Source organism: Desmodus rotundus, chromosome 11, assembly GCF_022682495.2.
Source record: "Desmodus rotundus isolate HL8 chromosome 11, HLdesRot8A.1, whole genome shotgun sequence".
Lineage (NCBI taxonomy): Eukaryota > Metazoa > Chordata > Mammalia > Chiroptera > Phyllostomidae > Desmodus > Desmodus rotundus.
Window position 1 is genome coordinate 4,987,885 of NC_071397.1, and position 20,056 is coordinate 5,007,940.

At 47.8% G+C, this 20,056-nt stretch overlaps 1 protein-coding gene across 2 annotated transcripts in view; it reads left to right on the forward strand.

Annotated features, from left to right (window-relative positions):
- TBC1D22B (TBC1 domain family member 22B) overlaps positions 1 to 20,056 on the forward strand; it is a 75,716-nt gene that overhangs the window by 39,533 nt on the left and 16,127 nt on the right. For both annotated transcript variants that reach the window (XM_024558122.3, XM_053914335.1), the window contains 4 exons: positions 15,294 to 15,400; positions 15,849 to 15,924; positions 18,217 to 18,344; positions 18,633 to 18,728. In XM_024558122.3, the coding sequence (XP_024413890.2) occupies positions 15,294 to 15,400; positions 15,849 to 15,924; positions 18,217 to 18,344; positions 18,633 to 18,728 (407 nt within the window). The remainder of the gene's footprint in view (positions 1 to 15,293; positions 15,401 to 15,848; positions 15,925 to 18,216; positions 18,345 to 18,632; positions 18,729 to 20,056) is intronic.

A 20,056-nucleotide genomic window follows, 5' to 3' on the forward strand; every position in this document is an offset into this window, starting at 1 on the left:
GGCCTCCTTGTCCGCTTGTGCCGCACCAGTCTGGCACGTACACCACCATGGTTTGTGTTTCGTATTCATTTCCACTTGCTCATCAGTGAGGTTGTTTATCTCTCCTTGTGTGTACTAGTGTTTGTTTCTTTATGATCTGCTTGCTCGAATCTTTTAGCCGTTTTTTCTGTTGGATTTTTGGACTTGTTTTGTAAGAGGTTTTTATAGAATAGATATATTTATTCTTCATCTGGTGTGTGTTAGAAATATTAGGTTGAATGAACCACATAAAATTGCTAATATTAAACCATTTTGACCTCTCCCCACAGGAATTTTACATGGTTCAACCTAATATTTCTTTCTCCCAGGTCATTTGTCTTTAATTTGTGTATTGTGTCTCCTTATATAGAACTTCCTAATTTTTATATAGTCAAATCTTTCCATTTGACAAGTGTTTATTGAGCTCCTACTATGTGCCAGGGGATAGAGCAACTCAGAGGACAGACTTGGGCCCTGCCCTGTGGTTCCCCCCATCCATTGGGGGAGGGTCCATGAACAGGTAGACAAGTAATCGCAAAGTATGAGGAGGACAAGGAGGACATGTCTCCTCCGTTATGGCTTTTGGATTTGGTGTCTTGCTTAGGAAGTCTTTCCTTTCCCATCCCAATATTATAAAAACATTCTCCCCTGTTTCCTTTTAATACTCTCATGGATTTGGATTTACATTCAGCTTTTCTTTTTTTAAGATTTTATTTATTTTTAGCGAGAGGGGAAGGGAGAGAGAAAGAAACATCAGTGTGGGAGAGAAGTGTCCAGTGGTTGCCTCTCGCACACGCCTGGACCAGGGACCGAATCCACACGTGCCCCAACCAGGAATCAAAAAAGCATCCTTTCGCTGTGTGGGATGATGCCCAGCCAGCTGAGCCACACCAGGCAGGGCTGCATTTCACTTTTTAAATTTCACTAGTAAATTCATTTTCCTGTGTGGTGGGGGTTGAGATTTTAAGTTGCTGTTCCAACTGGATAGTTCACTGTTTCAACACCATCTATAAATAGTGCATCCTCACACTGCTGTGAAATCCCTCTTCATAATATAACAAAAATTCCTTTCCTGCGTGGTTCTGCTTGTTTCTTTCCCATTTATATCCATTTCTGTGCAGGTACCTCCTGGCTTGGGGCTTAGTATGTTTTATTATTCTGGGGCTAGTCTCTTTCATACCCTTTCTGAAAAATTGCCTTGGCTCTTCTTCCAGATAAACTTTAGAGTCAACTTGCCAAATTCAGGAGGTAGGGAACTCTTTAGAATTTTTATTGAGGTTGCAGTAAATTTATAAATTAAGTTTTGTGAGGAGTTTTCTTGGGTAGGAGGTTTATTGAGATGTAATTCACATACCATACAACTCACCTATTTAAAATATACCATTCAAGCCCTGGCCAGTGTGGCTCAGTGGGTTGGAGCATCGTCCTGTAAACTGAAGGGTCGCAGGTTTGATTCCCAGGCAGGGCACCTGCCTGGGTTGCGGATTTGGTCCCAGATCAGGGAGCACGTGAGAGGCAACAGAATGAAGTTTCTCTGTCACATGGATGTTTCTCTCCCTCTCTCTCTCTCTCCCTTTCTTTCCCTCTCTCTAAAATCAATAAGCATGTCCTCAAGTGAGGATAAAAATAAATATATCAGATATTTAAAAGATATAATTTACCTTATTTTTTAGACTGTAAGATGCACTTCCCCACCCTTACCCCCAAATTTGGAAGGAAAATGGAGGTGCTTCTTATAGTCCCAATGGAGCTTACTTGGCTCATAGGGGGCGGGGTGGGGGTGTTGCGGGCAGCGCTGTGGTGGAGCGGGGGTGTTTTCCTATTTTCTTCCTCTAAAACCTAGGTGCGTCTATGGTCCGGTGTGTCTTATAGTCGGGAAAATACGGTAATAGTTTTCAGTATGTCTAATAAGAGTTGTATAACTCATCACTACAATCAAGTTTAGAACATTACCCCTCCCCAAAGAAGCCTAGTACCCCTTAGCCATCCGCTCCAAGCTCCCCTTCCTCTCTACCCCCAGGCAAGCTAATCTACTTTGTGTGTCTGGAGTCGCCTTTTCTGGACTTCTCACAAATGGAATCATACAATATGTGGTCTTTGTGTCTGGCTTCTTTCACTTTGCATGTTTTTTCTGTTTAATTTACTTCTGTTATCAGACTGTGTCTTTTAAACATAATCATTACACGGCAGTTCTAACAGGAAAACCTAAGGGTAAGCTCTGACTTAGTCTTTAAAAGACAAATTTGGGATTAGTATCCTAGTAGAAAAATGTTCAGCTCTTAGTATTATTCTTAAAACATAGTATATAGTATTTACTCTATTGAATATTTTTATAAGGTAAAGACAGCTAAATCCCCACAAGCCTTAGCATTTTAGGACAATGTTAATTAATTTATTCCTTAAGCTCTGTGATTCTTTGTATCCAAGTGAGATACTCTGTTTGCAGAACAACAGGCCACCTCTTAAATACGCAGTCTCCTCGAGCACACAGGGAGTGGGTAAAATGTTCGGGATGGACACTTCGAAGTCCTGGCAAAGCTGATGCAGCCACCTCCAGGTGTCTACCCGGAGAGCATGATTGTCGGTCCTTAATTGGAGGAGTAACAACAAGATAATAATAGCCACAGTTTATTTATTTACATGTGAATGCTTACCACGTGTGGGCTAGAGCCTTGTTAATCATTATTTTATTTAATCCTCATAATAATCCTGTGAAGTAGGTGCTTTCACTGTCCCCATTTTATAGATAAACAAGCTGAGGATGAGAGAGGTTAAATAACTTGCCAAGCAAGGTCAGATGACCAGGTTAGCATGTTTTCGCATTTCCTCCGTGTTGTAGCGTGTGTCAGCACTTCCTTTTTATTCGGTAACATTTAATTATATGGATATACTGCACTTTCTCTGCTCATCAGTTTATGGATGCAAATTAAGTTTCAAAGGCACAAAGCATACAGACCTCTCTCCAGCTCTAAGGCCTCTCTTGAACATAGTTATGACATTGTGGTCTTCAAGAATAGTTCTCTTGTCTGATAGCCCTCCTTTTACCCCCTCCTCTGATGGTGCCGAATCCTAACAAAGGCAGCTACAGTAAAGGGTTTTTGCTATGACCTCTTTGATATGATGCTCCCTAGTTCAGGAGACCTCAGGTGTTCTTTGGTCAGGGAGCAGGCCAAGCAGTCACCCCCGGCATCCTGGACAGCTGTCATCAGGCAGCCTCACCCCACCACCCCAGCTTCCTGAGCCACAGCCTGGAGGGTCTGTCCTGCTGGAGCTGCGGACCCTATGCCACCTGGGCACCATTTGGCCTTTGTCCTGCGTCCTCCCCCATCTGTTCTCTATCACCTTTATAAATTAGTACCTGGGCTTGCTTCATGCTTTGTGTCATTTTTTCGGTAAAATAGTTGAAAACAGATTCAGACTTTCCCCTGAGTTGAGAGAGCAGTTGTCCGTACTAGCCTAGCCCCAAGCAGCTTTTTTATCTGCTGAAGCCAGCTGCTCACGTGGAAGTGCCTCCTCTGTGGATAAGCCTGCGTGTCTGGGTCCAGGGGTGACAGTGGACAGTCTCTGGACTATGACCTCTGAGACTGCAGAATACCTCAAGTTCCTAATCTCCAAAATCTCTGGGTTGTGGTGGTATTATTATTATTATTATTATTATTATTATTATTATAATAGATTTTATTATTTTTTAGAGGGGGGCAGAAAGGGAGAGAAATATTGATGTGCGAGAAAAAAATCAGTTGGTTGCCTCACACGCACCCTGGATGGGGACCAAACCTGATTGTAGGCATGTGCCCTGACCAGGAATCAAACCGGTGACATTTCGCCTTGCTGGACAATGCCCACCCAACCGAGCCACTCCCATCAGGGCTTACACAGTGCTACTGGTCCAGCTCTGAACACATTGAGGGCAGATGGAATTGGTAGTGCGGTCATCACTAAAATGAACCGCTGATCAGCAACTGTGTAAGTGATGCATGCGAGCAATCATGTAAAAGAGTGAGGCTCAGGACGTGTCCTGTTTTCAAAAGAAGAGTGGTGCCCGGTGGTTCCTTCATCACCAGTGAAGCACTAGCACCAAGTAACTCCCTCTTTTCTGCACGCAGCAGTACAGCAGGATTTCATTTCAGGTTCTGTTACAGTCAGAACCGCACCGGAACTCTCCAAAGGGAAGACTTGCTCGTACTCTGGCGCGTGCATCCAGTTCCCTACGTGACTTGTCATAGATGATCAGTAAGGAAGGGCTGCCTGTAACAGGGAATCCCAAACACCTTAAGTATCTTAAGCAAGAGAAAAAAGCTTATTTCTCTCGACATTAAAACTCCAGAGCTAAGTAGTGGAGGGCTTGTATTCTGCTCCCAGATATCAGGGGCCCAGGCTCCTTCCTCTTGCTGTTCTGCCGTTCTCGGCTTCCTTCTTGTGATCCAACACAGCTGCGAGTTCTATCCATCGCAGCTGTGTTCCGGCAGGTGAGGAGGAGGAAAGGGAGAAAGGCATACTCCTTCCATTTAAGGACACCCCCCAGATACCTGATGCTTGGGTTCAAATCTCTTTTGTCAGAACTTAGTCTTAATGGCCATTACTTCCTGCAAGTGAGGCTGGAAAACAGTTTGTGTCCCAGGTGGCCAGGACCCATAGGGGCCCTGTCACAAGAAAAAAAGGGGGAATAGTCATTTGTAGACAACTGGCAGTCCTCGCTACCATGTGGCCCCTGAGACTTACTGTTTGACTGACTCCTCTCCTCCCCATTCCCAGCTACCCCTTCCCCTCAGATAGCAGCCTTTCCTGTCTCTTAATGTTAAGAAGGCTTCATGATTCCTTTTTCTCACTCTTTCATACCCGGTCAGTTACAAAGCTCTGGTGATTTTATGTCCCAAATATTTCTTGAATCTGTTTCCCTGTCCATCCTATGACTGCCCCAGGTCAGGCCCGAATTGCTGAAGTTGCCAAGAGTGTTTTCCCATCTCCAGTTTCATCCCCTTCAAACCCATCTTCCGCACCATTTAAACGCAGACCTGCCCGTGCGGCTCCTCTGCCTGAAGCCCTTCAGTAGCATCTCATCACCTGCAGGTTCAAATGTCCAGGTTCTCTAGCCTGTTGTGTAAAGCCCTGGGTGATCTTTGCCCTACCTCACCCCTTAAACTCAGCAGCCTGGCGTTGACATTTTTGATCAAAAGCCTTGTTCTGCACCATCCTTTTATCCCCTAGACTAATCCTTATGCATCCTTTAAGACGCCCCTTCCTCCTGGAAGCTTTCCCTGAGACTTCCCCCCACCCCCCGCCACCCCACCAGTACTGTTTCCATAACCCTGTATGTACATTTTGTCTGTAGCACTTGACTGCAATGCAAATTTTTATTTGTGGTTCCCTCCTGCCCTCTGCCACCAAACTATATGATTCTTCGAGACCAGAGACAATTTTAAACATCTTTATATTTCCAGTGCCTTCATTTTGGTGTCTAAAATACACATTCCATACATCCAGATAAGTGAAAGAATGAAAAGTTTGTGACAACTTCACAACATACCCAGGAATGAGTATGGCTTTCCTGGGCTTGGCCACTGGAGGGCAGTGAGCTACATACAGTGTTCTGATACCGTGCTGAGGAGGCCAAAAGTTCTCTCTCTTCTGAGGGCTGAGAACCACCATTCCTCAGCAAGTATTTATCTAGGCACCGCTCTAGGCACTGGGGATACAGCCACAAACAGGGTAGGCAAAAATCTGTGCCTTCTACTTCTAGTTATTCAAGGAAAATGAAAGCTTATCCTCCCTAAAAGGCTGTGCAAGAATATATATTCATATAGACAAAAATTGTAAACAACCTAAATATCTGTTAACAGGAGAATGGATAATCATGCAGTGGAAAAGCACTTAGGTATAAGACAGGACAAATTACTGATAAAGGCAACAACATTGAAGAAACCATTTCAAAAACCATTTCTGTTGAGGAAGTTCTGGCCAAAATGGAGATGTAGGTAGATAAAACGCTTTGCCTCCTCGCACAACCAAAAGAAGGACAACAACCAATTTAAAAACAAAACACAACCAGAACTGCCAGGAAATCGAACTGTGGGGAAGTCCCTCAACCAAGGAGTGAAAGAAGAAACACTCATCCAGACCGGTAGGAGGGGCGGAGACGGGCAGCCAGGGCGGTGAGGTGGCGGCTGGTGGACCGGGCGGTCCCACATTTGCATGCAGATAAAAACCAGGAGGAACAACGGGGGCACAAGACAGACCGTACAGCCCAGGGTTCCAACGGCAGGAAAATAAAGCCTCAGAACTTCTGGCTGTAAAATCCTGTGGAGTTGCGGCAGCGGAAGAAACTGCCAGTCTCTCAGGAGAGTCCATTGGAGGAGCAGGGCCCACAGAGTCCTGGACCGCACACCAGCCCAGCCATCCAGGATTCGGCACCAGGGCAGCACCTGGAAGGGTGCCAGTCGCTTAGGGGAAGTGTCTGAAAGTGGATCGAGAGCCGAGCAAGCAGCGTTGTTTCCTCTCTGACCCCTCCTCATAACCTCTGGCTGTAAAAACCTATGGTGATTGCAGCACTGGAAGAAACTTCCAGTCTCTTAGGAGAATTAGTTTGAGGGGCCCACAGGGTCCTAGGATGTACACAAGCCCACCCACTCAGGAAATCACCTAGAAGGGCGCCAGTCACTTGGGGGAAACGGGAAGTGACTGAAAGCCCACCAAGAGCCAAGCAAGCAGCACTGTTACCTGTGTGACCCCTCCCCCACATACAGCACCATAACGCAGGGAAGTGGGTTGCCCCCTCTCCCCCGGCAAATACCTAAGGCTCCGCCCCTTACAAAGTAACAGGTGTGCCAAAACAAAGAAATATGGCCCAAGTGAACGAACAGATCAAAACTCCAGATAAAGAACTAAGTGACGAGGAGACAGCCAACCTGTCAGATGCAGAGTTCAAAACACTGGTAATCAGGATGCTCACAGAAATGATTGAGTTCAGATGCAAAATAAAGGAAGAAGTGAAGGCTACGCAAAGTGAAATAAAGAAAAATGTACAGGAAACCAACAGTGAAAGGAAGGAAACCAAGATTCATATCAATGATTTGGAACAAAAGGAAGAAATAAACATTCGACTGGAACAGAATGAAGAAACAAGAATTCAAAAAAAAATGAGAAGAGGCTTAGGAACCTCTGGGACAACTTTAAATGTAGCAACATCCAAATCATAGGGGTGCCAGAAAGAGAAGAGGAAGAGCAAGATATTGAAAACTTACTTGAAAAAAAAAAAATGAAAGAAAACTTCCACAATCTGGCAAAGAAAATAGACTTCTAGGAAGTCCAGGAAGCTCAGAGAGTCCCAAACAAGTTGGACCCAAAGAGGGCCCACACCAAGACACATCATCATTAAAATACCAAAGGTTAAGAGAGAATCTTAAAAGCAGTAAGAGAAAAGGAGACAGTTACCTACAAAGGAGTTCCCGTAAGACTGTCAGCTGATTTCTCAGAAGAAACCTTCAGGCAAGACGGGGCTGGAAAGAAGTATTCAAAGTCATGAAAAGCAAAAACCTACATCCAAAATTATTCTGTCCAGCAAAGTTATCATTTAGAATGGAAGGGAAGATAAAGTGCTTCTCAGATAAGGTCAAGTTAAAGGAGTTCATCATCACCAAGCCCTTATTATGTGAAATGTTAAAGGGACCTATGTAAAGAAAAGATCAAAACTATGGACAGTAAAATGACAACAAACTCACAACAATCAACAACTGAGCCTAAAAACAAACTAAGCAAACAACTAGAAGAGGAACAGAATCACAGAAATGGAGATCACATAGACGGTTATCAGCAGGGAGGGGGAAGGAGACAGAATGGGGGAAAAGGTACAGGGAATAAGAAGCATAAATAGTAGGAACAAAATAGACAGGTGGAATTTAAGAACAGTATAGGAAGTGGAGAAGCCAAAAACCTTGTATGTACAACCCATGGACATGATCTAAGGAGGGGGGGATTGCTGGAGGGAATGAGTGTACCAGGTGGAGGGGGATAAAGGAGAGAAGAAAATGGGAGAACTGTAATAGCAGAATCAATGAAATGTACTTATAGAAATCAGAACGGTGGTCGGCTCCGGCGGATCTTGACCGGGAAGAGGCAGGGAAACTCTGGGTTGTTGCGTATGTTCTGTTTGGCCTGGGGCCTGTTTTTGCACAGATGTTTGCGTGTGTTGAAACAGCTGTGCACTTACTTGTAGTCAGCTGTAAATTACATGTAAAAAGAAATCCCTTTCCTGCAGCTTAAATTGCGATGAGCAGAAACAGACAATAAGCAGGCATTTGTTGGACTGTGGTAAGTGCTATGGAGAAAAACGAAGCAGGAAAGGACAGAGATGTGCCCCGTTGGCAAGAGTGGGAACGGGAGCAGGCTTTGGACAGGGTGCGGAGCCTCAGTCACCCTGAGAAGACGCAGTTTGAGCAGAGCCCTGACATGGTCAAGGGGGCAGGCCATGCAGTTAGCTTCTGATGGTTAACACTCGTTCTCAGAGAAAGGAAGTGAGTGTTAAACACCCATGTGCCCAGATGCCACGGCCCCACTGCCACGTCTGCTCCTGGGCTCCCGCTCCAGCTCCATGCTCCCTGTTGCTAGGAGGCTTCGTTCTTTACCACCTCCGACTCTGCATGTGGTATCCGCCCTGCTCATCCTGTTCCTCCTTGTCTGATGAGGCGTGGAGGCCAGAGATGAGCCTGCACAAACTAATGGTGGGATTTCATTACTGTCTTGAGAGAACATTTCTTTTTGCTTTTTAAAATGTGAACTATAGCCCTGGCCAGTGTGACTCAGTTGGTTGGAGCATCCTCCCATAAACTGAAAGGTCATTCAGTTTTATTCCCGGTCAGGGCACATGCCGGGGTTGCAGGTTCTGTCCCTGGGTCTGGGCATGTACGAGAGGCAACCAATCAATGTCCCCCCGCCTCCCTCTCTCTCTCTTCCTCTTCCTTCCCCTCTCTCTAAAATCAATAAGCATGTCCTCGGGTGAGGATAAAAAATGTATACTTTACATTGAAATATAACATATTTTTTAAAGATTTTATTTCAGAGAGAAGGAAAGGTAGGGAGAAAGAGAGGGAGAGAAACATCAATGATGTGTGAAGAGAAACATCGATTGAATGCCCCTCACACGTCCCCAACTGGGGACCTGGCCTGCAACCCAGGTGCGTGCCTGACTCCTGACTGGGAATCAAACCAGTGACCCTTTAGTTCACAGGCCAGCACTCAATCCACTGAGCCACACCAGGGTGAAATATAACATATATAACACAAGAACTTTACATGCACAGCTTGGTAAATTTCCTCTAAATAACTAGAGCCCATATCAGCGTATGGAACATTCCCAGCACTGTAGAAGTCCCTTCGGGTTCCTTTCTGGTGCCCCTCACCCCTGCCCCAGCAAGGGTAACTACTGCACTGACTTCTAACACCTCAGTTTTACCTGTCTCTAAACTCTGTATACAATGAATCACATAGTTGGGCTATTTCATTTTCCATCTAAATGCTTTGGTTTGGAGGGAATTGGTGCGTGGAGCTGATGCTGAATGTTTTAGCACTCCCCCTGTTTGGGCCTCGAACCCTTTCCTCAAGATGCCTCCTGGCCCTGTCTTCACCAATGAGGCAACCTCACATGTGACAGGCGGTTGAGGAATATTTGAGGCTCTTCCCAGAAGTGGACACATGTATGGAAACAGCCCGGTCAGAGTGCTGAGTGAGCCACGCTCAGCTGACACTTCTGAGAACAGTGTGTGCATTTGGGGGCATGTCCAGTGCTGTATCTCCTAGCATGTAGGAGGTAAGTTATCCAAAGTCGAGTTACGGCTTGTCATCTCTGAGATGAGACCCAGCCTGCCCTCTCCCTGGCTCGTGGCACAAGCGGCATGTGCATGCTTGCTCACTTGCTCATTCGCTCTCATCTGACCCCCAGAATAAGTGAAAATTATAACAGAGGAGAAACTGAGGTAGCCAACATATTCAAGATGCTTGACCCTGCGTGAGGAGCCTCTGGGACGCCGACATTGGCATTGGGGGACCCGGACTTCCCAGAGCTTGTTCACATACATGCTGCCCGTCTCTGAGGGTGGTCTTTGGGCACGTCCTAGAAGGTTTAAGTGTGTGCTGGACCCGCCCGTCCCTTTTGTAACCTGAATACTCATAGAGTTTGGTCTCATAACCTGGGGTCCTATATCCAGTAGTGCCAAGACACCAAGGTAACCAGCAGCCACTAATGTTTGCTAAGTAAAAGTAATACAGAAATCTGTGGAAAATAGAGAAAGTGTTGCGGTGTGTTGGTTTTAAAAATTACTTTTACCCAGGTATCATGACGTACATAACACCCAGGCTACTCCACACTGGCTGTGTGTATAGCCAGAGTTCATGTCATTCTGAGTTAATATTTAGCTTTTGGTCACCACCCTGATTGACAGGCACAGTGTCAGGAAGGGCTCCCTGGTCAGCTGCTTCTCTGCGTCTTCAAAACAGTACGTCTCCTCCCACACAGTTATAACGCCAACCCTCTGGTCTCTGCTCTGCAGGGACCTCCGAAGAGGTCTGTCCTCTGACCTCGTCCCTGGGGACACCAGCACTGCCACTCTCCCTTCTGTGTGGTGGTCTGACTTCCCTGGGGTGCTCTCCACTTAGGTTTTCAGCGGTGTCCTCGTCTGAGCACCGCCCTCAAATACCTGCCTGAAAGCACTAAGTGAATAATTTCCAGTGATACATTTTTATGGCACTTGAACCACTTAACTATTACATACAGGCAATTAGATGAATTCCTCAGTGCTTTTCTTAAAAACCTGTTTTGGGTGAAAATTTTAAGTTTCTGTTTTACGGGGTTCTTTAGCTATATGGCTGGAAAAAATTGTATTTTCCTTTTTTCAATTAGTTTATTTTTGTGGTCAGAAAATATGTAAGGTATTCTTATGAGTTTACTTAAAAAAAAAAAAAAAGGCAGGAACCAAATAAGCCAGAGGCTTTGGATAAGAGACAGCCATCTGCGATCTGGTGCCTGGAACCCTCTCGTGCCTTCCGATCAGGCTGTCTTTCTGACCCAGCAAACCCTGGGAAGTGCCGAGAGCAGTGAATGGACAAGGAACCTTTGTCAGTTTAAGCGAAACCCGAAGCCGTGGAGGAGTTCTTGAGGCATATGTGAGGCTGGTTTTAGGCCCAGGACTTGGAATTCTCAGAAAAATAAACAGTTGTCAGGAGCCACGACTCAAGGACATTTTATCAGCTTATGAGTGGGCATGTTTCTGTCAAATCCAGAGTGGGCAATTTTATTTTTGTTTGGGCTTTCTCTTTTTAGATGCTTTGCCTCCTAAAATAGCCATAAAATATCCCTTAAAATCTTTTCCTTCAGCCGGAGTCCTTGGCTGCTGCATGTCTGTAGGGACAACTGAAGACACTGTATTCATTAGAGATTATGTTGCTGGCGTGGCTTGCCGTCCCAGCTCAATTATATGTTGCATTTTCTCAAGTGGGACATTTAATGATCCTTCTGAACAGACTGTTTATGATGAATGAAGCCCTTCAGTGAGCATCTGGGCCTCCCTGTCTCTGCTGCTTTCTGCTGGTGCACTCCGCTCTCAGCATTCTTACTGAGTGTGTGAACTTCATCCTGCCCTCAGGCAGAACAGTAGAACGAAACTCTCCCCACTCTCTGAAGTGCTGCTAAACTGTCCCCCATCTGTGACAGCAAGGACAGGCCTGGCACAAGGGCAGAACATAGGGAAACAAGAGCTCCCAAGTCGATGCCCCCTGAGAGGGCTCAGCATCTTGTCTCTCGGTCCCCTTGCTCCCTGGACCGGCAGCTAAATGTCTGAAATCGGTACAGTTGCTGGGAGTGGCATCTTACCAACTTAAGACCCCACGTTGTTAGATCTTCTCCTTAAGACCAAACGGTAGAAATGGAAACTTTAAAAATTGACCTATTTTTAAGGTACATTCTGGAATTATGTTAGGTTTGGCTGCAAATAACAGGGATCCAAAATAACTGAGGCTCGGAAAGCAACAAATCAACAAACAAGAAAAACAAACAAAAACTCAGACACAGACCACAGTGTGGTGGTTACCGGCGGGAAGGGCGGCAGGAGAGGCAGTAAAGGGTGAAAGGGGTCGAATATATGGTGATGGAGGATTTGACTTTGGGGGGTGGGCACACAGTGCAATATAGAGATGACGTTTCATAGAAACGCACACTTGCAACCTATCCAATCTTGTTAACCAGTGTCATCACAATACATTTAATTTAAAAATGGGCTGACACAAGACAGGAGTTTGTTATTCCTCATGTGACTAATACTAGCGGACATTTGCATAGTGCTTATTTTGTGCCAGGCGCTGTTAGCATTTTTACACATTAACTTGTTTAACCCTCACCCTATCCTGTGATGCTGATCGGAAATCACCTCTTGAACAGAGGAGGGATCGAGGCTCAGAAGGTAAAGCGATTTGCCCAAAGCCACATAGCTAGTGATTGAGGGAGTCAGGATTTGAGCTACACAGTCTGACTCCAGAGTCTGTCCCTCTAAGCACACGCTATTCTGTCTGACAAAAGCCATAGGTCGCCAGGGCTCACAGGGCCGCCGTGTCCCCGTTGTTCTGAGGGTCCCAGGCTCGCTCTTCTTCGTTACCCTGCTATGTGTGGTTTCCATTCGCAGTGACATTCCCACTGCAGTGTTCTGGACCTGCAGAATGCCTAAGGTGGAAGCGGCCCTTCAAGTGATGGTGGGGCCCTGGCTCTTCCTCTGGGCACGCCCTGAGCCTGCCTGGTGCCTGTCACTGTTCTCTGACAAGGCTGTTTCCTCGAAGAGGGAGCATCTCCACCGGTCCGTGTGAGCCTATGCTCGCTAGGAAGGCTGCGGCATTCTCCCTGGTGCAGGGCCGTGAGCCGGGTCCTGGCAGCACCCTCACATCGGAGAGAGGGTCCGTTTTCTCCAGGCATGTCTGTGGTAGAGGGAGTTGGAGGCCCGGGGGGTCTGTGCCGGGGGAACGGACCTGTGAAGTGGGGGGCGGGTGAGCACACTGGGGCAGTGAGCTAAAGATAAGTACAGCCACACGCAAGGGCCTGAGAGAAGCAACACAAAGCAGGAGGAAGCAGGAGTTCTGCGCTGGGTCTTAGGCTCACCGTCACTGAGCTGGACTAACAGTGTGTGTATGGCCGCCTCCCAGAGAGCACTGCACAGTTAAGTGTTTAAGTTAGGAAAAAAGGAAGATGATATTTCTAGGAGGATTTTTTTCCCCTCAATGTAGTTTCTCAAATGGACCTTTATATATATATTATCTGAAGTCTTCGTTTCTGCAAGCTTTGTGTTTTAGAAAAACTTCTTTACTCTTTTTTTCTGTGTGTGATAAAAAGCAGGTGTAGTCAATTGTAGCTTTTTTCCTAAAATGATTACATTTTTTCCCTGGCTATAAAAATTATGATTATTGTAGAAAGTTTGGAAAGCCTAATAAAGCTTGAAGAAAATAAAAGTCCTTTCTCCCTACCACCTGGGGAAGGAGCCCTGTAAACCCTGTGACATAGCTCGTCCTCCCACTGTGCTTAGAAGGTACCGCAGCTGAAAGTACCGCAAGTAATTGGGAACCGTGTTTTCCCTTCACACAGTGATACACTTTCCCACGTTATCACAAATTCCTAATAAACTACGTCTAAAACTATATTGTACCTACTGCGTGCCAGGCCCTGTCGTTAGCATTTTACATATATTAACATATATTTACCTGTGTCTGTACTTCAAGTTGGACTTCTAGGTTGTTTCCAGGGTCGTAGCTTTTCTGATAAAACATCCCCCCTTCCCTAAAAGGGTTTCTACAGCCCTTGGTGTCCATTTAAAAATGTTATGTATACAAGAGGAGAATCTGAGAGCTGTTGTTATACGTTGTCTCGAGGAGGTTCCGTTGTAGGTCTTGGTAATGATTCTCATCAATGAAAGGCCTGGATTCCGAGTATGTTTTCTTGGATGCCTGTGTCTCTCTGCAGCACCAGGGACTGCAATGAATTTCTTGTTTTCAAAACAGGGCTTATGGGTCTCAGGAAAGAAGCCGCCTTTGGCACAGAACTCAAGGGCCTAAATGTTTCCTGTGGCCTCTGACAGAGACATACAGGAGCCCGGGGGTTGGGGTGGCCTGTCTTGTCAGGCAAGGAGAGCCTTTCTTAGTACTTCCACCTCTCTGCAGCAGGAAGGGGACACCACATGGCCTTTTCCTTCTCCGGGGTCTTACGTTCTCCCCACCGGGGTCTCAGGCCAGACAGATGGCTTCTCCTATTACTCAGTGTGGGGTTTCTGTGAGAGCTAATAGATGGTCCTCTTTAAAAGAGGTCCCATGCCCTGACTGGTGTGGCTCAATGGGTTGGGCATCGTCCCACAAAGCGAAAGGTGGCTGGTTCAGTTCCCAGTCTGGGCACATGCCTGGGTTGTGTGTTCAGTCCCCAGTCAGGGCGTGTGCAGGAGGCAACCAATAGATGTTCCTCTCTCACATTGATATTTCTCTCCCTCTCTTTCTCCCCCCCTTAGCCTAAGCAGATTTACTCAATGGAGAATTTCTTACAACTCCTCACATATTTTTGTTGGCTATGTCCTTTGTGAACCTCCAAGGTGAGGATATGTCATGCGGCATTTCTCAACCATGTTTGTCTGCGGAACCCCTTTTTCTTGAGTACCCTCTAGGATTATGTTTTACACAGCCCACCCTAAGAACTACCAACTCACTGAAATTAAACCTAGCAGCTACCACAGGTTTGGGCTTCCTTCCTTCACACACTCACCATCACTTGTGAGTGGGGAGGCCGTGGGTCTGCCTAGTCAGAATTGGGGGATTCCACCTTTAAAAATGAGCTATGGGGGCTATCTGATTCTGGTTGCTCTCACTACATATAAGTATGAGTGTGCTAGATAGCTCACTGAATTTCTGAAATCAAATAATTTTTCCAGACCTTGTCCGTGGGGCTGGGTGTGTAGCTCACTGAACACGAGGCCTGCAGTGTCTTTTTCTGAAATGGACTGAACAAATGCAGGGGAAGAGAACGATGTTTTGGACCCAGCAGACTTGGCGTGAGCAAGGGCCTCTTCAGAGTTGTCATGAGATCGTCAAGAACTCCCCTGGGTCTCGCTTGCCCACCTGCCAAGGGGAGGAGGGCAGGCCCTGTCCTCGGCATCCCGTTAGCCTGGCTCTCTCCGGGCCCAGAGGGCGCCGTGAAGATGCTAGACTCTATCTTTCTCCACTGTCCAGAGAAGACCTCTGGACCTTCTTCGCCTTTTCTTTTACAGAAGAGGATGTGGAGAACTTTGATGTGACCAATTTGTCTCAGGACATGCTGCGAAGCATTGAAGCCGACAGCTTTTGGTGCATGAGCAAGCTGCTGGATGGCATCCAGGTGAGCTGGTTCTGCCCCTGTGGGTCACCTGGGTTCACAGGGCTTCCTGTGGGCCTCTGGGTTCCTTACTGCTCTTCTGCATCAGATATCCCCCCTCCCTCGCATGACACCTCCCCTTGTTGTCCATCCATCTTTGCCTCTTTCATTAGCTTAAAGCTTTCAAAAAGCAGTGGTCTAGCGACCCCTGGAGTCTCCATGTTGCCCTGGCTTTGGCATCAGAGCACACTTCTTCCTTCCACTGTGCACCTGGGCCATGTCGTTTGCCCCTGCAGGGGACAGCTCTGTTAGGCTCCCCACACCCTGGTGTTCTGGAGATTCCTTTGTTCCCCCAAATACTGGCACTGGCTTTGGAAAAACAGGTAGTGCTTTTAAGCACGTTCCCATGAATTTGAGGAGTGAGCACAACCATCCGAGTCCCTGTTTACTCTGGGCTCTGTCTCATTGTCAGGATAACTACACCTTTGCACAACCAGGGATCCAGAAGAAGGTCAAGGCGCTGGAAGAGCTTGTCAGCCGGATCGATGGTAGGTTCAGAGGACTGGGAGTTCTCTAGCAGTAGCGCGGTATGGCTCCCGTGCAAGCAAAGTGATGCTGTGGGTGCCCCTCAGCCCCTTCCCAGCTGTGACCCTTTCTGATCTACTCTGTGCTGTTCGTGGCACCAGCACCCTTTCGGGTTGCAGCAGGACGATGAGGTCAAAACTCTGCTGTTATTTCAAATTCTTTTTTCTCCTCAGTTTTCTGTCACCAAGTCTCTCAGTTCTCCTTCAGCACCTCTCCTCAAACTCACCCTCCCTGCTCTATTCTCCTAGCCACCACTCTGGGCCAGCCACGCCTGCCCCAACCCGTCCTCTTCCAACCTTCTGTCACACGGCGGCATCCTTCTTGAGCATCGTTCTGGTAGAATCCCCCTCTATAGTCTGACCTTGTCCTTCAAGTGGTGATGGAACTCGGGGCTCCTGGGCTTGACACAGGGTCCTCAAGTCTGCCGGGTACCCCGGCAGGACTTCCCATAGCTACTGTGACCTGTTTGGGTGGCTCTTTCTGAAGCAGAATGTCTTTGAGTAACAGGAGCCTTATAGTAATTCCTTAGGTCTGGCTTAGAATCATGGAACGTTAGAATTAAAAGGCAGCTCAGAGCCAAAGGGCTTACACACGTGACCCATGGACATGAACAATGGTGATTGCCTGAGGGAGTGGGGGGCGCTGGGTGGAGGGGGACAAAGGGGGAAAGACTCAGGACAACTGTAATAGCATAATCAGTAAAATACAATTAATTAGAAAAAGGCAACTCAGGAAGCCTACTATTGACTGATGAGGAAACTGAGGCCCGGGGAGAGAAGTCAGAGTTAGGTTTTATCAAGAACACTTAGAACCTAACAGCGAGGCCTGGTACACGGCATCAGCAGCACCAGTGAAGTTGTAAAGCTTCCTTAGGACACCAGTTACCAGTTACTACACCGATGAGTAACTCATTTCCTGACTGTCCTGACTGAAGCAGGGGTTTCTGCTTCACCTAAGCATTGCCTTCCGTTCCATACAGAAGTTGTGTATCTTTCTGTCTCCTTCCCCAGGTTTTCTTTCCATGAAAACCTCCCTGATCTGTTCCTCTCACTTCAGCTTCCAGGGTCATTTGCTTACTTCCAGTTGTTTTCTCTACATGGTGCGTGGGATGTTTTTTCTCTTATCACTCTGACCACCTGTTAGCCCCAGGGCAGGGCCCTGCTTTAGGTCTCCTGCGTCCCCCCCCCACTGGATTCTGGCGCCAGGCGCCCGCTGCCACAGAGGCTGCTGAGCCGGCCGACAGGGCCCAGGCTGCGCTCGCCTTGCTCTCTCTGCACTCACAGGCGCCTGGTGAAGAAGGCCTGGTGCTTTAGGAAAGTGGAGTTTGAAGTGTATGTATCCTCATCCTTTGAATTATAGAAGTAGTACTTATTATAGACATTTGAACAGTTCAGAAAAACACAAAGTAAAAAGTAAAACTCCTCCCCCTTCCTTAAGTTCTACCCACCAGAAGTAACCATGGTTAATAGTTACTCAGTCCTTCAAAGACTGTATTAGGTATTTCCCACATACCAGGTGCTGTTGTAAGTACTTTTATTTTCTCATTTTGTCCTCTCTCAAACCTTCCAAGGTATGAGTGATTCTCCCCATTGTATAGATCAGGGAACTGAGGAGGACAGTGCTGTAAAAAATTCTATGGAGTATCATTTGAAGGGCTGTCGTGTAGAACAGGGACCAGGTTTGTTTGGGGGTTTTCCGGAAGAGCACACAAACACCAAGGGTGGGAGTTGGGGGAGTTACTTTCTGTTGAACGTGGCGAAGCGCTTTCCTGGTGAATCACTTAATGCTTCAGCGGGACAGGCTGCCCTTGAGTGGAGTCAGTGAACCTCTTTCAGCTGGCAGGGTTTAAGCCCTGCCGGCTGCCATCTGTCGGGGATGCTGAGGAGGAAATCCTCACCGGCAGGAGGGTGGCCAAGGTGACCCTCTGTTCTTTTCCATTCTGGCTCCTTCTCTGATGAGTAATAAGATCAGGCAGCCGGGGGAACCTTATGTCTCTGGTTGGAGGCTAGAGCAGCCCTGTGAAGGAAGAGACACTAAGACCATGACTTTGGGGTGCAAAAATAGTTCTGTGTGCGGTGTTGCCGTGACCCGGCGGAGTCAAACATGCAGGACAGTCAGTGCCGGTGCGGCCCCTCAATCTGGCTTCCCTGGGGTTGGGGGGAAGAGATGGAAAGTGCCTTTTTGGCTCATGCGACTTTCTCAGGGTCTGATCCCCCAGGCTGTGCTCCCGGTGCCAGTGACACTTCCCGTTTCAGAGCAGGTACATAACCACTTCAGGAGGTACGAGGTCGAATACCTACAGTTTGCCTTTCGTTGGATGAACAACCTGCTCATGCGGGAGCTTCCCCTCCGCTGCACCATCCGCCTGTGGGACACGTACCAGGTACGAAGAGCTCCCCGTCCTCTGCACACGAGGCTGTCCCTGGGGTCCCCTCTCCCTGCCCTGGTGGAGGGTGTAGCCGCTTGAAGTTCCCCCACCTCCTTTCTGCTCCTGTGTCTGCCTTGGCCCCACGGGCAGGGCCTCTGCTCAGTCTTCCTAGGCCTCCGTTTGCCCGGCTGTGAAAGGGCTGCTGTGCCGCACTCCCACCTTGCAAATGGATTGGACTCAAGAGGACTAGAGCCAGCTGCTGGTCAGGGCTGGGAGACCTAACTCTGTTCTTTGCCTTCCCAGTCCGAACCAGAAGGGTTCTCCCACTTCCATCTCTATGTGTGCGCAGCTTTCCTGATCAAGTGGAGAAAAGAAATCTTGGATGAGGAGGACTTCCAGGTGAGTGGGCAGGAGCTCAGCCTGGACCGGGGCTGGCAACAGAATGGGGGCTGTCTCACTGGTGGGCCGACCAGGCAGAAGGTGCCACCTCAGGTCCCTGGCTTAGACGCGGGAGGGAGAGGGCTGCTCAGAAAAGGTAGCCCCTCTCCATCGGCAGGCAGCCCTGGGAGCCCAGAGCCCAGTGCGAAAGGGCCTTAGTGCCCGACAAGCTGCTGCGGACCCACCGGGCAGCTCTGAGGCCTCTCCTTCACTCACCGACTGGCTTGTTTTCAAAGCCACATGCGAGGCAGGCACTGCTGAGGGCTTGGGATATATTTGAGGGTAAGACAGACAGACATCTCTGTTCTCATGGAGCTTACATACTGTTGCACAGTTGGAAAGAGATTAACAGCAAAAGTATAGTAAAAAGAATGTTACAGGGTGATAAAATATTTCTAATGTAGAGCAGGATAATGGGATTATTAGGTGGTAGGGAAGGGGTAGGTTGCAATTTCAAAGGAAGTGATCACAGTAGGGTCACTGAGAAGGTGACATTTGAGCAAAGGCTTGGGGAAGGTGAGGGAGCCAACCACTTGGTCATCTGGGGAAGAGTCCAGGCAGAGACGCCAGCCACTGCAAAGGCCTTAAAGCAGCGGAGCACCTGCTGTTTGAGGAGTCACAATGGGGGCCAGTGTAGCCTGGAGCAGAGCAGTCCAGAGGAAGAGTTGGAAGAGGTCAGGCCAGAAAGCTCGCAGAGGGCTTTGTAGACACTGTGAGGACGTTGACCTTTTCTCTGGGTGGGAGGGGAGCCATGAGAGGGTCTGGAGCAGAGGAGGGACACGATCTGACATATTTTAAAGGATCACTCACTTCTCTGTGGGGTGGGCAAGTGTGCAACCAGGAGACTACTGTAGTCCTCCAGGTGAGACGGGAGAGTGGCTTGAACCCGGATGGTGGCAGTAGAGGTGTGACCACTGGCTAGATCTTGGATATATTTCATAAGTAGAGCCAACAGGAATCCCTTTTGAACTGGGTGTAAAGCGTAGCAGAAAGGGACGAGTCAGGATGATCTCACAGTTTGTGAGAAGGCGGCAGGAGGAGCAGGTTTACGGAGGAAGACCTGGAGTCCAGTCCTGGGCGTGCTGAGTTGTAACTGCCATTAGACATCCAGACGGAGAGGCAGGGCAGACACATGCATCTCATGAGTCTGAAGTTTGACAGAGAGGTCTGGACTGGACACACACAGTTAGGGGCCTTTAACCATTGCTCCTTAAAGCCAAGAGAGTGGATGAGATCCCTGAGGAAGTGAGTGCAGAGGAAGACGAGGACCAGGCAGAAGAGATAGACAG